The 27,995-nt window shown below is 49.9% G+C and overlaps 3 protein-coding genes across 15 annotated transcripts in view; 2 read left to right on the forward strand and 1 right to left on the reverse strand.

The window, feature by feature from the left end:
- Positions 1–248, reverse strand: part of Sugp2 (SURP and G-patch domain containing 2) — a 30,491-nt gene extending 30,243 nt beyond the window's left edge. The window contains exon 1 of the mRNA XM_027394660.2: positions 170–248. The gene's annotated coding sequence lies outside the window, so the exon portion shown is untranslated. The remainder of the gene's footprint in view (positions 1–169) is intronic.
- Armc6 (armadillo repeat containing 6) lies at positions 203–12,718 on the forward strand. 11 transcript variants are annotated; one of them, XM_027394666.2, is made up of 9 exons: positions 306–432; positions 1,044–1,132; positions 3,159–3,288; positions 5,321–5,403; positions 7,730–8,318; positions 9,249–9,394; positions 10,330–10,461; positions 10,762–10,899; positions 12,013–12,718. In XM_027394666.2, the coding sequence occupies exons 3-9, from the start codon at positions 3,168–3,170 to the stop codon at positions 12,223–12,225; spliced, it is 1,422 nt and encodes a 473-aa protein (XP_027250467.1). In that variant the 5' UTR covers positions 306–432; positions 1,044–1,132; positions 3,159–3,167; the 3' UTR covers positions 12,226–12,718. The 11 variants fall into 11 exon arrangements, with proteins under 11 accessions (XP_027250464.1, XP_027250474.1, XP_035306420.1 ...); XM_027394668.2 differs by lacking the exon at positions 306–432 and adding an exon at positions 439–750; XM_027394663.2 differs by lacking the exon at positions 1,044–1,132 and having other exon boundaries at positions 203–336.
- A 6,967-nt stretch (positions 12,719–19,685) lies between these two features.
- Slc25a42 (solute carrier family 25 member 42) overlaps positions 19,686–27,995 on the forward strand; it is a 32,792-nt gene continuing 24,482 nt past the window's right edge. For all 3 annotated transcript variants that reach the window (XM_027394653.2, XM_027394651.2, XM_027394652.2), the window contains exon 1: positions 19,686–19,787. The gene's annotated coding sequence lies outside the window, so the exon portion shown is untranslated. The remainder of the gene's footprint in view (positions 19,788–27,995) is intronic.

Below are 27,995 nucleotides of genomic sequence, written 5' to 3' on the forward strand. Positions count from 1 at the left end.
GTCGACAGCAGCCATTTTGGCTCTCGCGCGCAGGCGCGCCGCCCCCGTCTCAGGGCGGATTCTACCGAGGTGGAAACTCTCTCTTTTGAGGGGAAGCGATAACTAGAAGTGCGGAAAAGACGGCGCGGGCTCCAGGGCCACGCGTACACTGTGGCTCCCTTCGCTTTACCTGTGCTCACGGTCTCCTCTGCTGCCCAGGGAGGGAGCGTCTCGGCTGAGGAAGGGACGCCGAGGCCAAGCGGCGTCTCTGCGCTTGCGCACGTACGGTGGCCGGAAGGAGCCAAAGGCGGAGCCGCGGGCGACAACTGCGAACCCCACCCTTTTCCCCGGGACCCGGTGAGGAACGCCGGCCACCGGGCCCGCGCTGGGCGCAGCTGGGAGCGGGCGTCGTGGGCTCGGGCTGGTGGCGTCTGCGCGGCCCTCAGGGACGTGGTATGGTGGAGGACAGTCGGAACCGATGCCTCTCCTCTCTGGGGTGCACGGTTTCCGTTCATTTCATTCATTTGTGCTGCGGCTGTGCGCCGCTGGGGCAAGGAGGGCAGGACGTGCGGGACGGTCGGTGTGGCTCAGGGGTTCAGGGGTCCTGCTGTGCACGATGGTGATGAGCAGGCGTGGTTGCTGCATCTGTCATGTATGCTCTCGGGAGGCGGAGGCAGGAGTATTGCTGTGAGTTCGAGACCGGCCTCAGCTGCGTAGCCAGACGGCGTTTCAGAATAAAAACCGAACAAAAGAGCAAGAACAGGCGTTGTGGTGAGCTCGAGAATCGGAGGCAGGAAGATTGCTGCGCGTTCCATACCAGTTTAAGCTGCCTAGCTAGACCCTGCCTCAAAAACAAGTAATCAGGGGTTTGTTGGAAGAGTTTGGAGGATCGGGAGTTCGTGCACAGCTTTAGCTGCAAAGCGAGTTAGAAGATAGTCAGGTCTACATGAGGTCCTAGCTTACAAAAAACAAAAACGGAGGGAATCATTGAATGGGAGAGTAGGGCTGCTTGAACGAGGCTGTTTTTATTTCACTTATTGTTTTGTTTTGTTTTTTTGAGACAGGGTCTCACTATGTAGAGCAGGCTGGCCTGGAATTCACAGCAGAAGTGAATTATTCAGAAGTCCACCACTTCTGTCTCCAGTGTGTCTAGGTTTGTTTGTTGATGATTTTCAGAACAGGGTTTCTCTGGAACTTGCTTTGTAGACCAGGCTGGCCTTGAACTCAGAGACTAGCCTGCTTCTGGTTTACTCATGCTTTTTAATAATAATAGTAATAATAATAATAAATTTTAAAATTGTTTTTAATGTTATTTGTGTTTATATTATAATGTGTGCGTGTGTGTGTGCTCGCGCGTGCATGCACACTCACAGCACTTGTGGAATCAGCTCTCGGTCTTCACCGTGTGGGGTGCAGGGATGAGCTTTTGTTGTTTTTTTCCTTTTTGAGACAGCCTCTTGTAGCCCAGGCTGAGCCTGCTGAGGTGGGGGGCGTACCACTACCCTGACTGACTCATGATTTCAGAGTGAAAGGGCAGGTGTCAGTTGTTATAAAGAACTGTATCAGGAGAGCTTGATAACACTGGTTATGGACTGTGTATTAGAAAACAGTATTCAGGCCAGTGAGGGGGCTGTCAGGTTAAAGCACTTAACTGCCAAACCTAATGACTGGACTTCAATACCCAGAACCCCCAGGCTGGAGAAAACTGATAATTACAAGTTGTTCTCTGGCCTCTGCATGCTCACATAGGAGATGTAAGCCGACATTTACACATGGATAAAATGCAGTTTTCAAAAATTTAAATGGAGATCAGTCAGGCTTGGTGGGGGACCATGTTAACATGCATGAGACCCTGGTCACTGTCCCCTGTACTGCCAAATAACATTGTCATCTGTTGTATTTTGTTTATGCCTTGGTATATAAGTGAATGCCTTCCCCCCACACCCTGCATTTTGGGTGGATTGTTTATTGAGAACAGGTTTCATGCAACCTAGGTTCGCCTGGAACTCCCTGTATAGCCCAGGCTGTTTCTTGAACTCCAGATCCTCCTGCCTCAGCATCTCATGTAAAGCCTCCTTAATGTAAGCTACTGTATTATACTGTCTTTGTACACAGTTACATAGAAAATTATATTTAACTATGAGATGAGATTCAGGGGCCAGTGAGATGGTTCAGTGGGTAAACGTGCTTGCTGCTCAGTCTAATGACCTGAGTTCAAAATCCCTGGGACCCACATGGTGGAGGGAAAGAGTCCTGACAGCTGTGGAAGGGTTATGCATGCATGCCCTCCCCCACACAGATCATAAGGAAAAATGTCACAAGAAACATCATAATTGTCTTTTGGGGGAGAGGGAATTTAATTTAGCTGAAAGCCAAGTTTGTTTTCAGATAGGGTCTCATTATGTAGCTCTGGCAGGCCTGGACCTCTGTATGTGGACAAAGCTGTCCCGGAACTCCCAGAAATCCACCTGCCTCTGCTTGCCAAGTGCTGGCGTGGCAACCTGGGCTCTTCTGCACTTTTAGAAGCTCTGAGGAGAAGCCAGGGTGATGTAGGTGAGAAGAGTGTTCTCATTGTTGTCATTATTGTGGCCTGGTAGACTACATAAGTGGCCTTATTTTCTTTCTCCTTCTGTTTTATTCATTTTATTTTATATGTGTGGGCATGGCCTGAAAAAGAGTCAGAAGACAGCTTTTGGGAGTCATTTCTCTTTACCATGCTGGCTCTTAGGACTGAGCTCAGATCTTCAGACTTGGTACCAAGGACCTTTACCCACTGAGCCATCTCACCAGCAGTCCTTTGCTTTTTCCTTTTTTTTGTTTTTTTTAAAGATTTTATTTATTTATTATGTATACAACATTGTGCTTCCATGTATATCTGCACACCAGAAGAGAGCGCCAGATCTCATACGGATGGTTGTGAGCCACCATGTGGTTGCTGGGAATTGAACTCAGGACCTCTGGAAGTGCTCTTAATCTCTGAGTCATCTCTCCAGCCCCTCCTTTTGGCTTTTTGAGATAGTGTCTCACTGTGTAGCCCAGGTTGGCCTCCCACTGGTCAGGACCCTTGTGTCTCTGCCTCCCTAGTGCTGTGATCACAGGTGTGCCCAAGTGGCATTTTCACCACTAGCCAGACCCTCAGTTGCCTGCTGTCCCCTGACCAAATGTTCCTTTCCATTCAGCATGCAGAGATGGCTTCCAAGCGCATCACGCAGGAGACCTTTGATGCTGCAGTAAAGGAGAATATTGAGGAGTTTGAGATGGGTGCTGAGGAGGCTGTTCAAGAGGCTGTGGAGCAGTTTGAATCACAAGGTAGGGTGGTGGGCTCAGTACTGGCTGTTAGATGCCACAGCTTTCAGTCTGTCACTACTAACCCCATCCGTGCCTGTCTCCATGCATCACCAGCACCCCGCCTCACCTTTAATGTGCCACGTCCTAGAGTCAGTGAGTCATGGAGGATAGTGGTAGCAGGGTGACTGGGTGACAGTGGTGCTTCTGGTAGGGTTTGGAGACCTTACGCCACATGGCAAGGAGCAGAAGCTCAAAATGAGTGTGACCAAGTGTGCTCCAAGCCATTGGTAAAGACCTCGTGCTAGGTATGAGCACACTTATTCCCTTTTGTTATTGGTCTCAGTCTAGCTCTCTATTGGAACAGTGAAGTCAGCAGGTCTGCCTCCAGGGCACAGAAATGGGGTGCCCTAGTGGGCAATCAAGTAAACACTGGGAGAGGTAACTCACCGCTAAAATGCTTTCGGAGTTTGTCCCCAGAACCCACATTAAAAGCTAGCCATGATGAGGTATGTTTGTTTTTGTTTCTGGGGGGGAGGGTTGTTTGTTTGGGTTTTTTGTTTGTTTGTTTAGTTTGGTTTGGGGTTTGGGGGGCTTCTTTTTTTTTGGAGGGAGTGTTTGAGACAGGATTTCTCTGTGTAGCCCTAGCTGTCCTGGAACTTGCTCTGGAACTGGCCTCAAACTACCTGCCTCTGCCTCTTAAATGCTGGGATTTAAGTCATGCGCACCACCACCCCACCACCACAATGGGGTGTGTTTGTAATCCGAGCACTAAAAGGCGGAGATAGGTGGATTGTTGGGGCCTGCCAGCCAGCCAGTTTAGCCTGATTGGTGAGCTCCAAGTTCCAGTGAGATCCTGTCTCAAAAGGATTACAGCTCCTGAGAATGATACCTGAGTTTGACCCTAGACCTCTATGACCCTTGCACGGGATCACCCCCTGCCACACACACATGAACACCCTCCACCTGATCCTCCACACACATGGACACCCCCACATAACCATCCACACACATGGACACCCTCACATGGCCATCCACACACATGGACACCTCCACCTGATCCTCCACACACACACGAATACCTGCATGCCCCAACACATGCACACACACAAACATCCTCAAGCACACAGTGTCCAACAAAACACAGCATGGTGATACATGCCTGTGATTCCAGCTCTTTCTTATCTTTAGTATTGTTTTTTGTTTTGTTTTGTTTTTAAGACTGCTTTATATAATCTAGGCTAGCTTCTTAACTCATTATGTAGCTAAGGCTAGCTTGAACACTGATCCTCCTGCATCCACTTCCCAATGTTGGGATAACAAGTATGCAGCTGATCTCACTCATTGGGAAGTTGAAACGGGAAGATTACTTTGAATTTGAGGTCAGCCTGAGCTACATAACAAGACACTACCTCAAAATACTTACCCCCTAGCTGATGTGGTGACACATTCTCTTAATCCCAGCATTTGGGAGATACAAGAATGTAGACCTCTGCCAGGCGATGATGATGCACACCTTTCTCTGAGTTCAAGGCCAGCCTGGTCTACAGAGTGAGTTCCAGGACACCTGAAGCTACACAGAGAAACCCTCAAAAAAAAAAAAAAAAAAAAAAAAAAAGAATATAGACCGACCTCTATGAGTTTAAGGCTAGCCTGCTCTACATAGTGAGACTCTATCTCAAAAACAACCAAATAAAAAACCTTCTAAACCGCACAGAAGTGCCTACCACAGCAGGGATGCCTTTGGGGCCTCAGAAGGCAGAGATGTAGATGGGACCAGAAGGGGTTCAAGTTCAAAGGGAGAGGCTCTGTGGGTTCCCCTCATTTGTCTGCCATGCAGAATCTGCCACCTCAATACCCAGAGACAGCATGCGTGGCATGGCCTTCCTTACTCAGCAATGGTGGCACACTCACGCTGTGCAGCCTGTGGCCTGTGCACCTGGGGGGACAGTTGGGAAGAACCCCGGAAGCGGGCCTTTGTCAGGGACTTCCTAACCTGAGGGATTTGAGGAATAGGTGTCACTTGTCTCCAGCAGCCCCGTCTTCCCCTCTGCAGGGGTTGATCTGAGTAACATCGTGAAGACAGCACCCAAAGTGTCATTGGACAGCCTCCAGGAGCCCACACATGATGTCCTGCAGGTAGGAGCGGCTATCTCCTTCGTCACTGGAACAAATGCTCTGGAGGGTCTCTTCCCCATGTCCCATGTGACTGAAATCAGGATCTGAATGTCAGGGTCTATACATCTTGTGACCAGTAGAGGTCTACAGTCATGTGTCCCAAGTCCCAAGCTGAGCTGCTTGGAGGACATGTTGGAGACACACAGTACATGTGGACTCTCACTGCCCAAGGTCAAGGGTATACAATATAGCAAGGGTCTCTGGCCAGCTTTGTGTGGGTTCTGGGGATCTGCACTCATGTCCTTGTGCTTACACAGCAAGTGTCATTCCCCTCCCTCCCCCTCCCGCCATATCCCAGTCCTTCAGTTTTATTTAGGAAAAAAAAAAAAAAAAACAGCTCAGGTCGTGGTGTGGTAGTACACACCTTAATGCCACTGCTGGGGAGGCATAGTGAGTCCAGGCTAGCCAGGGCCACGTAATATGATCCTGTTTCAATAACAGCAGCAAAATTCTTTTTCAAGACAGGGTTTTTCTGTTGTCCTGGAACTAGCTCTTGTAGACCAGGCTGGCCTCGAACTCACAGAGATCCTCTTGCCTCTGTCTCACGAGTGCTGGGATTAAAGGTGTGCACCACCACACCTGATTGGGGTGTACTGAGATGTACATATGAGGGTCAGAGAACACCTTTCAGCAGTTTGTTGTATCCTTGCATAGAAGCACCTTTGCTCACTAAGCTACCTCGCTGGCTCCTTGGCTTGCTGTTTTAATCTTCTATTCCCTGTAACATGCTCTGCCAAGGTTCTTAAGGCTGCCAGCAGGCGTCTCTACCTGACTTGGTAGCTGAGTTCAAACAAAGTCACCTAGGCTGCTGGTTTCAGCTGAGCCTCTCTTTCATTGGTGCATTGCCAGCAACCTCAGGAGTACTGGGGCTCATCGACTTAGCTGTGCCTCACATTGTGGCACATCCTGAGGTAATGCCGATTGCCACCCAGACTGGCTGGCTCTGTGTTTATTTTTCCCATAATTCCCCAGATAGCTTAGAGCTACCCCTGGGAAATATGTGAGTGATGCGGCTTCCCTGAGCTGGGTAAGTATCTGGAGAGTGCTTGAGAGGGAGCTGTCCAGATGGGCAGGTTCTCCTTCTAGAATCACTCTCGTCAGTTACCCTTTACATCGGCCCTTGCAGCAGCCACTGCAGTGACTCTAATGACTTTCATCTGCTGCTCTGTCAGGCACTGCTTTGTGCCATTAGCGTTAGACTCCAGCGTGTTTTCACTCACATGTGCAACTGCTTAGCAGGGCGACTGAGTTCACAGGGTTCTAAAACTACCAGTGTGGAGCAGTGATAGAGCACATGTCTAGCATCCAGGCCCTGGGTTCTATCCTCAGTTCTATTGTAAAAAAAAAAGAAAGGTGCTGTCAAGAATGCTCAACAGGAAAAAGTGTTTGTCATCAAATCTGATGACCTGAGTTTGATCCTCAGGACTCACATGGTAGAGGGGAGCCCTGATTCCCATGAGTTGTCCTCTGCTCTCTGCATGTATGTTGTGGGGTGTGGCTGCATACAACATATAGGTAATTTTTTTTAAATGAAAAATAAAAAAATTGAGAGCTGGGGATGTATGTGACTCACTAGCCACTGCATGAAGCCCTAGGTTCAGTGCCTGATTCTTAAAAAGACAGGCGGAGAAGGGCTGAAGAGCTGGCTCTGCGGTTAGGAGACTGGCTGCTCTTATACAGGGCCCAGGTTCCGTTCCCAGCACCCACATGGCAGCTCACAACCATCTGTAACTCCAGTTCCAGGGGTGTGACATCCTCTTCCAGCATCCTCAGGCATCAGGCACATAAGTGGTTCATAGACACATGCAGGCAGAACACCCATAATACATAAAATATAATCAAAGCTGTTCTTTTTAGTAAGGTAATTATATGGTGGCTCATACTTGGATCCCAGCATTCAGGAAGCTGTTGCAGGAGGTTTCCTATGAGTTCAAGGCCAGCCTGGGCTATGTATCAAGACCCTGTCTTGGCACTGAAGAGATGGCTCAGCAGTTAAGAGCACTTGCTGCTTTTCCAGAGGACCCAGGTTCAGTTCCCAGCACCCACATGGTGTGACTCACAAAAGCCTGTAACTCCAGCTCTGAGGGATCCTACTTCCTATTCTGGCCTCTGAGAGTATTGAGCACATGCACACTTAAAAAAATGAAGATCCTGTCTTAAAATAGCAGTCTAGGCATAGGAATTTCCAGATGGATCTAGCCATCCTGGGCCCAGATTTTGGGGTGAGGCTTCCCATGTGCGGTTCAGAGCCTAGCAGCCCCGGCTAACACACTGACATTCTCCGCAGGCTCTTAATGATCTGCAGGAGTCCCTGACTGGGTCTCGGCCCCAGGAGGTGTCGGCCCACCTTGCCCGATTCTGTGACCAGTGCAGGCAGCAGAAGGCCAGCCGGTACCTGGCAGCTCAGAAGGGGGCCTACCCAATCCTCCTGGCTGCCTGGCAACTGGCTGCCACAAGCGACCAGGGCCTTTTGCTCCAGGCTCTCAATGCCTTGGCTATGCTGACTGATGGCCAGCCTGACCTCCTGGATGCCCAGGGCCAGCAGCTGCTCGTGGCCACGCTGGCACAGAATGCCGCCAACACTGACCTCACCTGCTGTGGGATCCGCTGTGTGCGCCATGCCTGCCTGAAACATGAACAGAATCGGCAGGGCCTGGTGAAAGCCGGAGTGTTGCCCCTGCTAACCGCTGCTATTACACAGCATAGCCAGCACGCCGATGTGGTCAGGGAGGCCTGCTGGGCCTTGCGTGTCATGACCTTTGATGATGACATCCGAGTGCCCTTTGGCCACGCCCATGAGCATGCCAAGATGATTGTTCAGGAGAACAGAGGTCTGAAGGTGCTCATTGAGGCTGCCAGAGGTAGGAGCAGCATTGGTAAGAATGCGGTGGGTGGGCTGACAGGGTGACCCAACCATACAACCCCTGCCAAGGAACCCCCTCCCAAGTGAGGGACTTGGGGCATGGCTCAGGGGTAGAGCCCCTGCCTAGGCTCCCTCAGTGAGGGGTTGGGGGCATGGCTCAGGGGTAGAGCCCGTGCCTAGGCTCCCCCAGTGAGGGGTTGGGAGTGTGGCTCAGACACCTGCCTGGATACAGGATGTCTTGGGTTTATTCTAGAACTGTAAATCTAACAAAGCAGCCCTACACTTCTGTCATATGTAAGTACTTTGGCACATCCATGTGTCCAGCTTCAGGTGGCTGCTATGAGTTGCTGTGGGCAGTCATGTTGAGCTTCATACCTTAAATCTTCTGTCTTCCAACCTGCCCCTTTCATCCATTTGAAATGTCTGAAAGAGCTGGCTGTAGTGGTGTCATGGTGACACACACCTTTAATCCCAGCACTTGGCCTAGACTCTGTGAGTCTAGGCCAGCCTGGTCTACAGAGTGTCATTGTCAGCTAGAGACCTCAAGGTCACATTGGAAAACTTGTTCTGGTGGTTTGGTTTCCTTCTTCCTTCAAGACTGTTTCACTATGAAGCCCTGGTACTTGTTATGTAGACCAGGCTACCCTGGAACTCACAGAGATCCCTCTGCTTCTGCTTCGAGTGCTGGGATTCATATGTGTGTCACGCACAGCCTAGACTTCTTTGCTTAGGGGATGCCAGAAGCAGCTCTGCAGTTAGTTGCCTCACTGTGATGTAATAGTTTCTGTAGCTGCTGCCAGGGGGCATGGCAGGCCCAGCCAGGAGCTAATTCTCCCTTGGGCCTGTTGGATGACCCCAGCCAGCTTGTGAAGTGGGGAGTTGGCACAAGACTAATATTTGTGTGTTCCTGGACCCTCCAACTCTCGCTTCTGCCTCTGCACAGCGTTTCCTGACAACCCGGGAGTCCTGAGTGAACTCTGCAGCACCTTGTCCCGCCTGGCTGTGCGGAATGAATTCTGCCAGGAGGTCATCGACCTCGGAGGCCTTGGCATCCTTGTGACCCTGCTGGCTGACTGCAGTGACCACCAGGTGGAGCCCAAAGTCTTCCTCCTTTCCCAGGGCTCCTGCCTCTAAGGCCACAGCTAGCCAGACCCCACTGAGGAGAGAGCAGGGTGACGTTTTGGGTTCAGAAGGCCCACCCGTACTCTCAGGTTCTGGTCCCATTCTGCCTTTTCTTTCTCTCTCTCTCTCTCTCTTTTTTTTTTCCTTGTTTCCCAAAACTGGTTTGACTTAAAGCCCCTTGCATGCTAGCCCTCTGCCACCAAGTCACACTGCAGCCCGTTTTACTGTCTTTTGAGACTGGTCTTGCTCTGCAAAGCCCAGGCTGTTTTGATATTGTAATCCTCCTACTTACTTCCAAGAACTGGGATGACAGACTGTGTGTGTGTGTGTGTGTGTGTGTGTGTGTGTGTGTGCATGCATGAACACGTGTTTGCATGTTTGTGTGTGAGAAAGAAAGAAAGACAGAGTGAGGCAGAGTCACAAGGTCTCATGTAGTCCCAACTGGCCTTGAATTTGATCTGTGTGCTACCTTGCCCAGACACAATGTGGTTGGTGTGAGTGCTAGAACTCCATCTTGTGTGGGGCAACCACACAACCAGCTGAGGCACTGCTCGGTCCCACTTGCACATTCTCTACCATGAGCAGGAGTGAGGAAATTGAAATACCGTCCTTAGTTCAGTCTCAGTCCTCTCTCTGGGCCACATCTCATGCCCTACCCATGTCAGGTGCATTAAGCAGGTCACCCACAAGACCCAGCCTGTTGTCCTCCAGTCTGCCCTTTCTCTGTATGGTGGGTCATGATCCTGTTGTCACAGGCCAGCCTGTCACCCTGGGATGGCCACATGTGTTCCAACACAAACAGACAAAGAGATTTTTTTTAAAATCCCCTCCCACCATTCAGAAAGCAGAAGACTTACAGCTGGCACATAAGCCAGGATGATCTCACCTTGCCCTCCACACAGGACCTTGTGAAACAAGTGCTCAGCGCCCTGAGAGCCATTGCAGGCAACGACGATGTGAAGGACGCCATCGTCCAGGCAGGCGGTACAGAGTCCATTGTGGCTGCCATGACCCGACACTTAGCCAGCCCCCAGGTACCTACCTCAGAAACATGGACAGGACAATGGCAGGGTCTACAGAGATTGCCACCTCACTGTCAGCAAGACTAGGTGAAGGCCTGAGGTGCTCCTGGTAAGCTGCACCCCATTGGGTTCTCACGGGGGTCAGTGCCCTTACCACCCCTGAGCACCCAGCCACCACTGCTGTGACACACAAGCCAGCAGAGGCCCCCCTGAGGGGAGTTGCAGGATATCCAGGGTGGGATGGCCTGTGGTCATGGTGGCACAGGGAGGTGGGAATCTGTTCATCAGCCTCAGTTGTCCGTCCACACTCAGGTTTGTGAGCAAAGCTGTGCGGCACTCTGTGTCCTTGCCTTACGGAAGCCCGAGAATAGCCGGGTCATTGTGGAGGGTGGTGGAGCACTGGCCGCACTACAGGCCATGAAAGCACACCCACAGGAGGCCGGTGTCCAGGTGAGTGAAGGGCCGAACTCGCCATAGCCGTGAGACTGCAGGTTCCCTTTCCTTCTCATCGTCTTAAGTGTTTTGAGCCGGGTGTGGTAGCTATGATCCCAGTCCTCAAGAGGCAGGGTTGCCACAAATTCAAGACCGGCCTGCCTTACAGAGTGAGTTCCAGTACAACCTGGGCACTGTAGTACACACACACACACACACACACACACACACACACACACACACACACACACACACCAACCACACACACACATCACACACACACCACACACACACCACACACACACCACACACACACCACACACACACACCCTACCTCTGCCTGAGGGTTATATTTATCTCCTTTTCTGTCTTTTTTTTGAGACAAGATCTGATGTAGCCCAGGCTGGCCTCCAACTCTTTTGGCTACAAGAACAATCTTCAACTTCTGATCTTCCTGCCTTCCCCTGCTGAGTGCTATAGTGACAGGCCTGTGCCCCTACACTCATAATGGGGACAGACCCCAGGGCCTATTACATGTTAGGCAAGCACTCTACCAACTGACCCCCACCCTGCTTTTGCTTTGAAACAGGCTGTAGCTCTGTAGCTGCTTTAGGCCTGCCTGTCAGGGTCATGCGTCCTCAACCTCCTGAGCACTGGATCAGTCTGTGCCATTATGTCTGGCTGACACTCCCTAACATTGTCATCATGCACATGGCATCCTCATGTAAACCAGTTCTCTGCAGACCCAGCTGTGGCAGATGTTACCTGTGCATCAGGGATTTTAAAATCTGTGAAGGTTCCTGAAACCAACCCTGATGAGTGACTCCTTGAGAAATAAACTTTGGCACTCCATGGCCTAACTGCAGCGTGGCCTCACTGTAGCATATCCAGGGCCTGCCTCAGGGGACTATGGGTAGCTGTCTGACCTGACATCATAGACTCGGTCCCAGACACTTTCCTGAGTGCTCACCTAGGAGATGTAGATGGGACTGAGAAGGCCATGTGAGAACACAGGGTTAGCCTTACCCAGCAAAGCTGTCTACTGAATGTCTGTCTCATGCTCTAAGGAGCACACTGAGGTCAGAGTGGACCCCAGGCAAGCCCCCACATTCATTCCCACGTCTCTTCCAGAAACAGGCTTGCATGCTGATCCGAAACTTGGTGTCCCGTAGCCAGGCCTTCTCCAAGCCCATCCTCGACCTGGGGGCAGAGGAGCTCATCTCACAAGCCCGAGCTTCCCACCCAGACTGTGAGGATGTGGCCAAGGCCGCATTACGAGACCTGGGCTGCCGCGTGGAGCTTCGAGAACTGTGGACAGGAAAGAGGGGTGACCTGGCACCGTGACCTTGGCTCAGCGAACTCTGACTCCAGAACATGGGAGCTGCCACTCTGTCCCCACCCATGCCACCCAGAGCAAAAGTGTTTAGCAGGTCAGTGGTGGGGAAAAGGGCAGGAGCAGCCCTTGGGGCCTGTGTCCCCACAGGCAGCAGTGGTGACCTAGTGGCCCACCCCTTCCAGTGCCCTTTCCCGCCCACAGTTTTTCCTGGCAGTTCTGGGGCAAAGGACATATGGGACTGCAGCATTATGTTGGAGTTTGGGGCCCCTGCAAGCCAATGTCCCAACAGGGCCAGCCACTGGGCTGCAGTCCAAACACCACTCTAGCTCCTGAGGCAGGGCCATGGGAGAGGTGCTTCCACCAAAGTTAGTTCCCTAAGACCCACATGGATCCACATGGGGGCAGGGAAGAGACTCCTGCAAATTGTCTTCTGAACTCCATATGTACACTGTGATGTGTGCACACACACACACATAATAAATAAATGTAATTTTAAAACTCTGCTTCTCATTTTTCTTACCTGTAAAATGGGCCCACAACTCCTGGCACTGCTGGCAGAGTGAGGGATTTCAGACTCACCCATCGTAGTCTGCCCAGGTTCCTGATACTGCATCCTGCAGATGCAGGCTTAGAGGTCTCCATAGCTCTGAGGGACTGTGACTATGGTTTTGGAGAGAACCGGGCACTGGACCCCTCGGGTTGCTATAGGCACTAGAGGTGTTTGGGCCGTAGCCTGGACTATATAGGCCATTGAGGTCAGGGTCAGTCTGCTGGGGGAGCAGAGACAGCACAGCCCCAGCCAAGCTCTGGCTGTGCGCAGGTGTCTGACTTGTTGGAGCCTTGCTGTGTTTCTATACTTTGAGGTGTGTTGGGTGAGGAGGGGGACAGGTCATTGGCTCCAGTACCTGTCACCCCAAGAAGGGTGACACCCTGTCATCTCTCACTGAGTGTCTTAGCCCATTTCTCGCTGAGCCTCAGTTTCCCTCAAATGCCGACACCACCTCCCCAACATTCTGCCTGTCATACCTCATAGGCTTCCCTTCCCCCCTCATAGCTCTAGACCTAGTGTGCTTTTCCCAGAAGGCTGTTGGTTTCCATGGGAACCAGTCATTTCTGCAGGCTGCTTTGATGTGTTGGGAAGGGGGTTATTCTAACTCAGCCACTCAGATGTCCAAGCCTCCCCCACTGGACAGGGAGAGGCCCTGCCAATGCAGACATGAACCTTGGACCAGGTCACCCCGCCCTTCTCCACACTTGGAACCTGCCAGGATGTAGGTGAAGGGCCTTCTTAGTCCCATACTGTCTAGAGTGGATGACTTGGTGTATGGGCCAGTGATGTGTGTGACCACGGGAAGGCTTCAAACCCAGGGACACTCAAGGGCTGGCCCTGTGATTCTCATCACACGCCCAGTCTACCCCTTGCTGTCCATTCAAAGGGATTTTGCAACCCACAGACCCCCTCCCAGCCTCCCACCATTTTCCCAGAAGCTTTTTGCTTATTTTCCAGCCTCCTTTTGTTTGTGTGTTAATATTTACATTTATGTGTATGTGTGTCAGGAGGTGTGGAGGCCAGAACAGGGCATTGAACCTCTTGGAGCTGGAGTTAACAGGCCAGCTACCAGGAGCAGAGGTCACCTTGCTCGTGACCCCACGCATTGGTCTCTGCCACCATCTGTGTACTCCTTGTGAGTGGCTCCTGTCCCCTAAGGATTCCCAACCTCCACTGAATGTCACCTGAATAACCTCAGCCTTACACATTGAGCACAGTGGAAGGCGGGAATCCACCCTCAGCTCCAGCACCCTCTGGACTGCCAGCTGTAGATGGGGCCACCTCAGACCTATCACCTCTCCTTCCTCAGCTAGATGTGTCCATGTGTCACAGACTCAGCTCCCAGTGAATCCTAAGAGGATGCCCCTCACAAGATGCCCCCTCCTTTGAGGGGGTCCCTTCTGCTCTCCTTAGCTCTTTTTTTTTTTTTTTTTTTTTTGGTTTTTTGAAACAGGGTTTCTCTGTGAATTTGGAGCCTATCCTGGAACTAACTCTTGTAGACCAGACTGGTCTCGAACTCACAGAGCTCTGCCTGCCTCTGCCTCCTGAGTGCTGGGATTAAAGGCATGCGCCACCACCCCCACCACTCCCCACCACCCCCTCATCCCCCCCCAAAGTATTTATTATGTCATATGTGTATGTATGTACTTGTGTGTGCAGATGCCTGTGGAGTCTCTGTAGTTGGAGATAGTTGGGTGTGAGCCACCTGACTCGGGTCCTTTGGAAGAGCTATATGTGCTTTCAATGACTTAGCCTTTTGTTTTTTAAGACCAAGTCTCTCACATAGCAGAGACTGGCCTTTACCTACTGATCCTTCTGCCTGCCTCCCCAGTGCTGGAATCCCAGTTATTCCCCATTATGTTCTGCCATTAATGCCTTCTTACTGTTTACAAATCTCTGAGATGCCAGAACCCTGAACCCCATTTTCCAAATGATACATAGACTTGCACCCATTCCAGAGGCCCTCGGTTACCCCTCCTGCCCTACCCCTCCTCTTCTTCTTTTATTAATTTTAAACTATTTAGTATACCAACCAGTTTCCCCTCCCTCCTCTCTTCCTGTTCCCTCCCCCTACCTCCTTTCTATACCCTCCATCCAATCCTCAGAAAGGGTAAAGCCTCCCATAAGGAGTCAACAAAGCCTGGAATATCAAGTTGAGGCAGGACCAAGTTCCCCTGTCAGTCTAGAGTCCCTCTGGTAGCTCCCACAAGCTGGGGTCAACTGACCCCTCTTCTTTAGCCAACCTTGCCTTCCCTAATCTTGGATAGGTGACTTTTTGGCTTTAGTTGATCCTGGGACTTGGCCAATAGTGGACTGAAAACATGTCCCTGGGAGTCCCAGAGGGAGAGGAAACAGGCAAAAGTAGAGACAGTGTCTTGCCTGAGGCCAAGCATTCAGAGAGGCTGCAGTCCCTGCCAAGTGCTCTCCACTGTGGGGCCACAATGGAATGTCAGCAGCTGCTGCTGCCGCCAAACCCAGGCCCAGGCAGTGTCTCTGGCACCATTGGCAGAGGCAGCTCAGTGCTGGAACACTGCCTGACCCTTGCCTCAGTTGGCATTGTCGGTAGGGAACCATGAGGCCTTCCAGGAGTTTGCCTGCCTCCCTCCTTCCCTCACTCCCTCCCTCCCTTCCTCCTTCATCCCTCTATCCCTCTCAAAGCCCTAGTAGGACCATAGTAGGGCTCTATTCTCTGGATGGAACATCATTCTCTTTGCTTGGCCATCTAACCCTATGGTTACTGAAGCTGTTAAGGTTGAAGCCTAGGCTCTGGTGGCCCTAACAATCAAGCTGAGTCATTCATCCTCAACAGTCCAATTAAATACCCAAGTAGGTCTTGGGTTGGGGCTCTGTTGGACAGTGCTCACCTAGCAAGCCTGAGGTCCTGGGTTCCATTCCCAGCACCACATGAACTAGGCATGGTGGCACACACTTGTTATCCCAGCACTTAAGATGTTGAGGCAGGAGAATCAGGAGTTCAGGGTCATTCTTGGCTACAAAACAAGTCTGAGTACAGTGTATGCTACAGGAGACCCTGTATCAAAAATTAAACGTGGGAGGCATGGCATAGTGTTGCATGCCTTTAAATCTCAGCACTGGGGAGGCAGAGGCAGGTGGGTCTCTGAATTTCTGACAGCCTAGTCTACATGATGAGCCCTAGGCCAACCAGGGCTACATAGTGACACCCTGTTACATCAAAGGGTGTGGCACTGAGACAGATGGTTTGGTGGCTAAGAGACAGCTTGCTGTGCTATGCAAGCAACAGGTTTGCATTAAAAAAAAAATTGGGTGTGCTGGGCGTTGGTGGCACACGACTTTAATCCCAGCACTCGGGAGGCAGAGGCAGAGGCAGGCGGATCTCTGTGAGTTCGAGGCCAGCCTGGTCTCCAGAGCGATTGCCAGGATAGGCTCCAAAACAATACAGGGAAACCCTGTTGCGGGGGGGGGGGGGGGGTTAAAAAAGGGTGTGGCCACGCATGCTTGTCAGTTCAAGGCTGAGCCAAGTGGGCAGAAGCAGAAGGATGTATGGGGCTTGCTGGGTATCAGCCCAGTCTGGAGATCCAGGTTCAGGGAGTGGTGGAAAGCAAGTGTGCAGCCAGTGTACAACAAGACACTTGCATCCTGCACAGGCCTGCACACACTCACAAACCTGCAGTAGTGAGTGGCCACATGGCAAAGAGAGCAAGTGAAGAAGTCGGCTGATCCCCAAGTCCAGTTTTAGCTTCAGGATTAATTTTATTACATTAATTTATTTAATGTATTATGAGGGTGCATCTTACATGACAGCTCATGTGTAGAGGTCAGAGGACAACTTCCATGAGTCATTTCTGTCCTTCCACTGTGTGGAGACCAGGAACTGAACTTGGGTTGTCAGTGTTTGAGGTAAGACCCTTTACTGGTTGAGCTATCTTCTCAGAGGCCCAAGGTTCGTGTTTAAATAGAAGGCAAGAGGTCTGCATAGCTAAATGGTCCTGTTCAGGCAACAGTCCTTTGCCTCGATTGACCCAGGGCTGCCTCAGCTCCAGTCGCTAAAGCAAGGTGGTCTGACAGGAAGTTGGAACTGTGGAGTCTTTGCCAAAGGCAAAGTTAAGTTCCAATTTGGCTGCACCACGAATTCAGCCTTCTCCTTGCAGCATGAGAGCCCTGGAGAAGTTCTAATGTCTTGGGGTCCCTTGTTTAAATACTCTGATAGAGGAAAGGCGCAAGTGTGTGTATGTATGCCCACATGGATTTGTGTGTGCTTTATGTGTGCACACACCTTGGAGTCCAGAAGAGGGCATCAGATCCCCTGGAACTGGAGACACAGGCAGTTGTGCATTGCCAGTTCAGTGCTGGGAACTGAACCCCGGTCCTCTGCAGGAGCAGAGTGTTCTTGACCTTTGAGCCATCTCTCGGTGCCACAAGTGTCTCTTTAGAATATCTTCATTCTTGACAGGAAGGCTGCAGTGAATGAATCTGTGGGTGTCCCACGGTGGCAGGCAGACAGTGGCTTCCACAACTGTGAGACTGCCTATTTGAACTTGGGCAATTTACCTGGTTCTGAAACCTGAGCCCTTAATATTAAGCTTAGCCCTGCTTTCTCCCATGATCCTCTGGTGCTGAACTTGATACCCACTGGCCCTGCCCAAATTATGGGAAATCTGTGGATCCGGGTGTGGTGGCACACACCTTTAATTCCATTACTTGGGAGGCAGAGGCAGAAGGATCTCTGTGAGTTCGAAACCAGACTGGTCTATAGAGTGAGTTCCCGGACAGCCAAGGCTACACAGAGAAACCCTGCCTCGAGAAAAACAAAAGGAAAGAAAAAGAAAAGAAAAGAAGTCAGAGAACAGAGTGAGCTTGTAGATGGTCCTGGGGACCGGGAGCATAGGTTGGGGTATGTCCTTCAGCTGTGAGCACCTTCAATGCCTGTCTATAATCCTCCACTGTACAGAGAGGCAGGGCCTTGGACATGTTACATGCCATGGCACAGGTGTGTGTCGTTCAAAAAAAACAACTTTTTTTAAAAGATTTTATTTATTTTTATTATGTGTACAACATTCTGTTTCCATGTATATCTGCACTCCAGAAGAGGGCACCAGATCTCATAACAGATGGTTGTGAGCCACCATGTGGTTGCTGGGAATTGAACTCAGGACCTCTGGAAGAGCAGCCAGTGCTCTTAACTTCTGAGCCATCTCTCCAGCCCTCAAAAAACAACTTTTGAGAGTCTATTCTCTTTCCACCAGGATATTAAATTCAGGTCATTAGGCCTGGTGGCTAGGCCAGTGCCTTTATAAAGAACCAGCCTGCCTCCATCTTAGGCTTCAAAGTCATCTGATAGTCAAGATAAACTAGGCTCATTACTGTTTATGAATACACTGTTCTCAAGGATTGTCCTATGCCCCACCTTTAACCTTAACTACAAATGGTTCTGCACTGCCTGTTCCAGTAAATGGCAACCATGTCTTCGTTTCAAAAGTTGTTATGACCACCTTGCTGTGGCCACCTTGTTATGACCACCTCAGAACCATGTCTTTGTTTTAGGAGGTCGTTATAACTAGCTTATTCTGCTTCTGTAACTCTGCCTGTTTGCCTGCCAAATCCCCTATTTGGAAATCCCCTATCGAGCTATAAAACCCTTACCTTCCCCATTCCCAATGTTGATCTCTAGAACCCCACCTTAAGGAGAGAGAGCCCATGTGTACCCATACACACACACACACACACACACACACACACACACACACACCTTCCTTTAGTTAATTGCTTGCTTTAATTTGGCCATGATTTGGGTTGGTAGTCTTTCTCCTCAGATCTGTGGGATTAACATTTACCCACTCAGCCATCTTGATGGCTTCATTTTGCTATTTGTATACCGGGTGGTCAGGGACAGGACTGAGCCTCAGGATTGCTCTGCCTAAGGCTTGAACAGAGTTGCTCGGATCAGTCTGTTCCCTACTGCCTTACTCCCTTCCCAAGGAGCTCAGTTTCACATATAAATTGAACAACTAAAGTGCTGTGTAACCTCGGGCAAAGAGCTTGACCTCCCTGTGTTAGTTTCTGTGTTCCCTTTGACCTGTGATTGTGTTTATTATTCGGTTAATTTACTTAAAGCTTAGCAGGGATCGGTCTCACATGGATGTCATAAGAGCTTGTGAAGAATAAAGCTTGGACCCAGAGAAGTCACTTTCAGAAAGTCAGATCGCCTCAGCAGGATTCCACATTTGATTTCCACGTTTGCACACGAGCTTGAGTTGCAGAGGGAGGCTGAGTGATTTGGAGTTTCCCCCCTTTGTGTTAATCTGCAGTGGCTGAGAATTAGCAAAACGTCCTTCAACTGTCAAGGTCTAAGTTCAGGGAGGAGTAAGGCTTCTGCGCTGTGCGTGCGCGAACCTGAGGAGTCCGCGCCCCCGGGTATAGGCGACCAACCCGGGTCGAGAGGATCGCTGCGGTCACGGTCTGCACCTGGCGCGCTGCGACCCCTGGAGGATGCACCGCCCATAACGGCTGCGATTGGTGAAGGGACGTGTACGTCTTTGGGGTGGCATCCAATCATCGTTGCCCTCCGGGCTACACCCTTCATTCGCCGAGCCTCGCCCTCGCCCGGCGCCCCTGCTGACTCAAGTCCCGACCTTGGTCTTCAGCGACTGGCCGAAAGCGCTGCCCATTTGATGCTCGGCTTCCATCCGCGCGCGCTTCTAGGCCCCACCTCTTCCCTTCAACTATTGGTCAAAAGCGCTGCCCGTTTTCTGTAGGTTCCAATCCTTGCTTCTGTTGAACTCTCCGCGAGCGAGAGCCGCCTCTTCACGTAGCCTCGCCCCTTCCGCCAGCGATTGGTTAAAATGAATGTCCGTTCGCGTCATGCTTCCCGAGTCTCGCCTTCCGCGGCGCTGATTGGTCACAGCCTGGCCAATGACGGCACGGCCTGGGCCCCGCCCGGGCCGCGAGCTTCGGGGAGCGCGAGGCGGGGCTGCGGCGACTGAGGCGGCTGTGGCGGTGGCAGAGGCGGTGGCGGTGGGTGGCGGCGACGCGTCCGGGCAGGTGAGCGCGACCCGAGGAGCGCAGGCGCCACGGGGCGACGCGGGGTGGCGGGGTTCACGCGGCTCGGGCCGGGAGGAAGCGCGGCACAGGGCGTTTCGTTGTGACAGCAGTGTCGCGAGCGCGGAGGGTGACAGATCCCTTCACACACACACACACACACACACACACACACACACACACACACACACACACACTGTGTCGCGCGTCCTCGGGGTCTCCACGGCCAGGCTGAACCCTGATCTCACGCCGACCTGCCCTGCGGGTGACAGCCCCGCAGAGGCCGTGCTGGCATCTCACGCTCCTCACACCCGTGTCTCAGCTTCCCCAGCCCCGTTGTCCCTCTTCGGAACCCGGGTGCCACCGGGCTGCGGCTGCCCTCTGCTGCACACGTGCACCTGCGTGCCTTTCCCGGTCCCCGTCGCTTCACTCCCAAACCAAGCTTTCCCTTGTAATTAAAAAGAAAAGAAAAAAGATCTTTCTTTCCTGTGCAGTTGTGTGTGAGGTGCTTTGTTTTTGGAGGCAGGATTGCACTGTGTTGAGCCTATTGATCTCGAACTCAGAGATCTTCCTGCCTCTGACTCCCAAGTGCTAGGATTAAAGGTCTGTGTCACTACACTTGGCACCGTTATTGTTTTAACAGTGCTCTTTATTTATTTCTGCTTTTTCATGTTATTGTATTTATTTATTGGTTACTTTCAGGGTTTGTAGGCCAGGCAGTCCTTGAACTCTTTTGAAGAGTGCTTGAGGGCAGCAAGTTCTTAATTTGTTTATATTTTTAATGTATGAGTGTTCTACATGTATACCTGCATGCCAGAAGACAGCTTCAGATCCTATTATAGATGGTTGGGAGCCACCATGTGGTTGCTGGGAACTGAACTCAGGACCTCTGGAAGAGCAGTCAGTGCTCTTAACCCCTGAGCCATCTCTCCAGCCCAAGGGTAGCAAGTTCTATCCCCAGTATTCAACTGATGAAAGGGGAGAACCGACTCCCTAAAGTTGTCCTCTGATGTCTACATGGGCTGTGTGGCGCGCGGCGCACACGCGCGCGCACACACACACACACCATTTAATATATTTTTTAAAAAGACTGCTTGACACAGCGTGATGGCACTTATCAGTCATCCCAGTATTAGACAGGTAGAGGTAGAGAGATCAGGAGTTCCTATGTAGTGAATTTGAGCCAGCCTGGGGACCTTGTCGCAAAAGAGAAAGGAAAGAGAGAGGGAGTGGGAGAGTGGGAGAGGGAGAGGGAGAGAGAGAGACGTGGAGAGAGATGGGGAGAGAGAGAAGGAGAGGGAGAGAGACAGAGAAAGGGAGAGAGAGAGAGAGAGAGCTCTGAGCCGCTAGAGTGCTAGCTTGAAAGCCCTGGGCTCTATCCCTAGCACCGTACAAGCCAGCAATGGTGGTACACTTGTCACCTCAGCACTTGACAGCGAAAGCAGGGGTATTGAGAGTTCATGTCTAGCCTGTGCTACACAGAAGCCCTGTCTCAAAAACAGAAGACCCAGGGATTGACAGCTTTCAGGTCATTTCTGGCCTTAGAGTAATGCCATTAACCTGATATCCAGAGTAATCCCCATTTTACAGGCTCTGTCTGTCTCCCTTGAGCCCTGAACCTACTCTTCGAGCCCACTCCCTGGCAGTGGCTTGTTGCTTGTGTTTATCTCTTTGGAGCTGGTGGAGGAGGGGAACCCCTACCATACTCCACTCCATTCCCAGGCATTTCTCCCAAGTCGTGACTGATTAGATCTGGAAATGCTTCGCTGGAAGGCACAGCCCCTAGGTGGCTGCCTGAGCATGTGTTTCCAGGCCTTGGCGGGCGGGCCAGGCCCAGGGTGTTGAACATCTGGGGTGCTGTTGGTTGTGGTCAGACCAGGCCCTCTCTGTAACTTGCCCAAGCTCCCTGGCTGTTCAACAGTAAGGAAACACTTCTCAGAGTTGAGAGGGATAGGGTTTCAACTGCTTACAGCTTCTAGTGAAAAGGTGGGGGCATGGATGGGGGAAGAACGATTTTTCTGGAAGTTTTGTAGTTCTGAGTTCACTCTACATGTGTGCAGAACAAAAGGAGGGTGGTGGAAAATCAATAGAGGTCCCACTTCCTGTAAAGGCTGGCCCCGTGCTGTCACTCTCAACGGCTGTTCCCTTCACTGAGGATGGTGCCAGGATGCTCCTCCTGGCCATGTCACCTTCAGATTCTCCTGTGGAAACTCTAGCCTTTGGGACTTTCCATTGATTTCAAGCATGGTCATGTGGGGCAGCTCAGTAGTAGAATACTTCCTTAGTATTTTCAGGGCCTTTGGGTTTCACCCTCAGCCTTACAAAAAAATTAAATAAGAATGTGTGTGTGGTGTGTGTACTTATACATAAGGTTGTGTTTATATGTGTTATTGCATATGCATATGCATGTATGCAAATGTTCTTTTGTGTGTGAGTATGGTGTATGTGAGATGTGTGCACATGTGTGCAGGTGTGCACACACAGAGAGACCAGGACAGGGTGGCTAGTTTTCTTCAGCAACCATGCCTGGCTTTTTACATGGGTGCTGGCAATTTGGACTTGGGTCTTCATGCTTGCCTATAGCAAGAGCTGTTAATCCACAGAACCAGCCTCTGTGTGCACATTCCTTTTGCACATTCCTTGTTGTTGGTTTTGCTTTTTGGTGTTTTTGTTTGTTTGTTTGTTGAGACAGGGTTTCTCTGTGTAGCCTTGGTTGCCCTATACCTCACTCTGGAGACCAGGCTGGCCTCAAACTCACAGAGACCTGCCTGCCTTTGCCTCTCAAGTGCTGGGATTAAAGGTGTGGGCAACCACCACCCAGTTCATTCTTTTATACACGCATATGTAAAGTGTGTATATAAAATTAAATTTTGATAATATAAGTGGTATGTGTAGTTAAAAAAGAAGTACATGCTATCAATGGTGTACTTAATCCTAGCCCTTGGAAGACAGAGGCAGGTGCATCTTTGTGAGTTTGAGGCCAGCCTGGTACATAGTGAGTTTCAGAGTAGCCAGGACTACACAATGAGACTCTGTTTCCAATAAATTAGTATCATCAGGCATGTACAGGGTGCCTGTGATCCTAGGTCCAGGGAGGTTGAGGCTAGAGAGTAGTAAGTTCAAGACCAGCCTGAGATATTTAGCAAGACCCTGTCAGAACAAAACACAATTAACAAAATAATGATAACCTGAGTATAGTGGTGAAGGCCTGTAATCCCAGCATAAGGGCACTGAGACACTATGGAGGCCAGCTTGGACTACATAGTAAGACCTTGTTTCAACAAAACCAAACAACTAAAAACCCCAAAGTGCCTATTTGGTGCCCATAACCACCTCACCTCAGCATTTAGGAGGTGGAGACAGGAGTAGTAGGAGTTCAATGTCATCCTCAGCTACACGGCAAGTTCCAGATCCACTTGGGATACTTGAGAGCCTGTGTCAAGCAAAGCAAAACACATACGTCAGATAGCAAGATTATAGCCTACTGTGGGGTCCGCACAGGCTCTTGCTGCACATGGGCATTGGGAAATGAGCATGGTGGTCAGCACCCCACTCCCCATGTATACCCCTCAGAGTGCCCCCGACGTTGTATTAGGTGAAGCTGTGGAGTGCTGTGCTAGGCCAAGGGGACTAAGGGGCCATTGTTCTCTTGGTGAGAAGGTGGAAGGGCTGATTCCTCCTGTAGCCAGCTCAGACAGAATCGCTTTAAGGGCTCAGGCCTGCCCCTGTGGCAGGTTAGCAGCAGTTCAGGAGAGCCTTTGATCTCCCGCCTTGGATGTCCTGGCCCAGGAAGCAGGCCTCACATTGAACTTTGGATCCTCCTCCAGTGAGGTGAAAGGTCACACTATATCCCAGAACCCTCTCTGCAAAGCTCTAGGAGAAATCTTGCAGAGGAGACAAGATAAACCTGCTGTCCTGGAGTGGCTGTGCGAGATTAACATGGAGGACAAACCTCTTACCCTGAATAGGACCCCAACTTGGGTCTTGATAGTTTAGGATAAGGCACCCCAAGAAAAACAGTTGTGAGGCAGGAGAGATGGCTAAGTAGTGCTTATTGTACAACCATGAGGACCTCAGTCCTAGAACCTATCTGACAAAAGCATGGAATCCCAGAGCAGGAAGATGGAGACCAGTGAATCCCTGGGGCCTGCAAGCATAACTTGATATGTCAAGCCGTAAGCCAATAAGAGGAATGAGGCTCAAGAAAAAAAAGTTAGAGCAGTGGTTCTCAACCTTCCTGGGACCCTTTAATACAGTTCCTCATGTTATGGTAACCCCCAACCATAAAATTATTTCATTGCTACTTCATGAATGTAATTTTGCTAATTACATAGTATAATTATGTATCATAATGAATAATGAATCATAATGTAACTGATATGGAACCCCCCAAAGTGTAAGACCCACAGGTTGAGAACCACTAGGCTAAAGCTCAGCTGTTAAGAGGAACTTGATAAGAACACATATACCTAAATGCAAGCATGTGTACACACACACACACACACACACACACACACACACACACAGAGAGAGAGAGAGAGAGAGAGAGAGAGAGAGAGAGAGAGAGAGAGATCTAGTCACCTGTTTTGGTTTTGAAATGAAGGCTAAGGGTTCATGGCTGCTAGGCAAGTATTTTACCAGGGAGCTTTGCTCACAGGCCCATCTGTTATCTGTCTGTCTGTCTATATTATCTATCTATCTATCTATCTATCTATCTATCTATCTATCTATCTATCTATCTAACAGGGTTTCTCTGTGGGGCCCTGCCTATACTGGAACTCATTCTGTAGACCAGGCTGGCATAGAGTTCACAGAGATTTAACTGCCTCTGCCTCCCAAGTGCTGGATTAAAGGCGTGTGCCACCGTGCCCAGCTATAAAATGTTTATTTCTTTGAAAGCTGGTGAAGAGAATCAGCAAATGAAGATGCCTGCAGCCAAACCTGGTAGCCTAAGTGTCATCTCAGGACTCATGTGGTACAAGTTGTCCTCAGACCCCCTCCCTAAGTAAATGGCTTTTGGTTTTGGTTTTGGTTTTTTTGAGAGAGTGTTTGTGTATCCCTGGTTGATGTGGAACTAGCTCTGTGGACCAGGCTGGTCTCGAACTCACAGAGATCCGTCTGCCTCTGCCTCTCGAGTGCTGGGACCGAACCTGGTTATAAATGGCATTTAAAAAAAAAAAACTCATTTGCAAAGGACCGGAGAGCTGGCTAGGTAGTTAAGAGACCTGGCAGCTCTTGCAGAGGACCCAAGTCTAGTTCCCAGCACCTGAGTGGAAGCTCTTAGCCATCTGTGACTCCAGTTCCAGAGGATCTGATATCTTCTGGCCTCCTCAGAAGCCTGTACACACATATGTATGTGAATTTTTTTGTTGTTTTTTTTGAGACAGGGTTTCTCTGTGTAGCTTTGGAACCTACCCTGGCACTTGCTCTGGAGACCAGGCTGGCCTCGAACTCACAGAGATCCACCTGTTTCTGCCTCCCAAGTGCTGGAATTAAAGGCATGTACCACCAACTCCTGGCCATGTGTATGTGAATTTTTAAAAGAGGAAAATAAATATTAAAAAGGGAGGTTATTTTAAAAACTGTCTCTGGCCAGATGTGGCAGGTAGTGCATGGCTGTTATCCCAGATCTGGGAAGGAGGATCAGGAGGAGGATCAGGTGGTGGCAGGGGGAGGCAAGAGGAGGCAGGAGGAGGCAGGCTTCAAAGCCAGTTTCAGCTACACAGGTGGTTTGAGACCAGCCTGAGCTACATGAAACCCTGTCTCAGGCATCTCAATAAATCAATAATCGGGGCATTGGTGGAGCATGCCCTTAATCCCAGCACTTGGGAGGCAGAGGCAGGCAGATCTCTATGAGTTTGAGGCCAGCCTGGTCTCCAGAGAGAGTGCCAGGATAGGCTCCAAAGCTACACAGAGAAACCCTGTCTCGAAAAACATATATATATATATAATAATAATAATAATATATAATATGAGTTAAAAGCACTGGCTGCATTTTCAGAAGGGCTAGAATGCCAGAACTAACTCATGTTAGCTAACTCTACTGCAGGCACTGCACATATGTGAGTACTCAGACATACCTGCAGGCAACCACCCATATATATAAAGTAAAATAAATAAATCTTGTAAAAATGAGTAAACAAATGCATCACTTTAAAAAATTCATTTTGTACTCAGGTGTGGTGGTCCAGGCCTGTAATCCCAGCTCTCTGGGGCTGAAAGCAGGATAACTGGGCTCTACAACACTCTGAGCCACAAGTTAAACCTGGTGTGGTTTTGATTTGGGGGTATTTTTGCTTTTGTCTTTTGGTGGGGGGACCCAAGGGTGGGAAGATGGACCTGGGAGGAATGGGAATTGAGTGTGATCAGGGTGTATTGTATGAGATTCCCAAATAACTAATAAAAACATTATTTGGGAAAAAAGAACAAAGGGGAAAATACCATTTTGCCTTTGACTAGGTGCATGGCACTGATGTAGAGCACTCTTTATTTTTTCTGTGTGTGAGTGCATGGATACAGGTCATGGTGTATGTCTGTTCTCAGCTGTGTAGGCCTGGATAACTGGCCCTTGATTTCCAGGGGCCCTTGCCTTCCCTCCCATCACACTGTGGGATTACAGATGCACATACCACTACACCTGGCTCCAAGGGGTCCTCAGTGTTGTGTGGCAGATTCTCAGGTTGTCAGGCTTGGGTGAAAGTATTCTGTCTCATGAGCCATCTCCCCAGTGCCGGCACTGCATTTGTGTTTGTATGGTGGTGGTGGATGTCCATGTGTGTCTGTACACACCTGTGCATGTATACGGGGCACATGTTTGTTGTCTTCTTCCGCTATGTCTCATCCTATTCCCTTGAAACAAAGTCTCTTACTAAGCCAGAAGCGGCCATTTTGACTAGGCCAGTTAGGTGGCTAGCAAGCTCCTGTGATTTTCCTGTCTTTACAAGCTAATATTGGTGTTATATACATACAATGCCATGCCTGGATTTTCTGAGGGTCTTGAGATTTGAACTCAGGTCCTCTTTGAAAAGTTTTAAAGAACAAAGTTTTACATTTATCTGTGGGCAGGTTGTCCCAGGCATCTCACTCACTTGATGGAGATCAGAGGACTTGTAGAAGCTGGTTCTTTCTTTCTACCATGTGAGCCCCAGAGGTGGAACTTGGGATCAAGATTGGCAGCAAACCACCTTTATCCTATGAGCCCTCTCACACACCTAGAACTACAGTCCTGTTGATTTTACAATAAGTACCCACCAAACCATTTCTCAGAGTCAGAAATGCAGCTGGAAGGATTTTTAAACATTTTTTTATGTGTATGAGTTCTTTGCCTGCGTGTATGTCTATGCACCCACAGGCATGCCCAGTGCCAAAGAGGCCAGAAGATGGTGTCAGATTTCCTGGAACTGGAGTTACAGATGTTTGTGAGCACCAGGTGGGTGCTGGGAACTGAACCTGGGCCCTCTAAAAGAGCAGCAGGTGCTCTTAAACACTGAGACAGCTCTCTAGCCCCAGAAATGTATTTTTTTAAGTAATTTATTTTTTTATGTGCATTGTTGTTTTGCCTACAGTTTTGTCTGATCTTGGAGTTACAGACAATTGTGAGCTGCCATGTGGGTGCTGGGAGTTGAACTCAGGTCCTCTGGAAGAACAGTCAGTGCTCTTAACTGCTCAGCCATCTCTCCAGCCCCAGAAATGTATTTTTAATTTTAAGTATTAAATGCCTAAAAAGTAAAATTCTGTGGCAGTGGTGGTGCATGCCTGTAATTCCAGAATGCTGTGGGACAGGAGAATAGAGCATTCCAGGGTTCAGGGTTAATAGTAAGATCCTGCCCAAAAAAAAAAAAAAAATAGATAAAGAGAGAGGAAATATTTATGAGCTAAATAAATGAATGGGAAAAAAAGGAAAAAAAGAGAGAGAAAAGAAAAAAAAGTATCGTGTGGTGTGAAAAGAAAGTGCATGTAAAATAAGTCACTGGTAACAGGGCTAGAAAAGTAGAATGCTGTACCCTGTCGATCCTCCCAGGTCATTGTGCTATTTTTAAATGTGCCTGTTGGACATCTGTTTTCTTGCTGAGGAACCTTTTGCTGTGACCATCTTGCAGCATGCTCACATCCCATGGGCTTTCTTTCTGTGACGGGAGCACAGGAGAACACACAATTTTTACTACAGTCCACTGTTTCGTTGTTTCATTATCGGCTACTAAGTTTTCACTG

The sequence above is a fragment of the Cricetulus griseus genome, assembly GCF_003668045.3.
Source record: "Cricetulus griseus strain 17A/GY chromosome 1 unlocalized genomic scaffold, alternate assembly CriGri-PICRH-1.0 chr1_0, whole genome shotgun sequence".
NCBI lineage: Eukaryota > Metazoa > Chordata > Mammalia > Rodentia > Cricetidae > Cricetulus > Cricetulus griseus.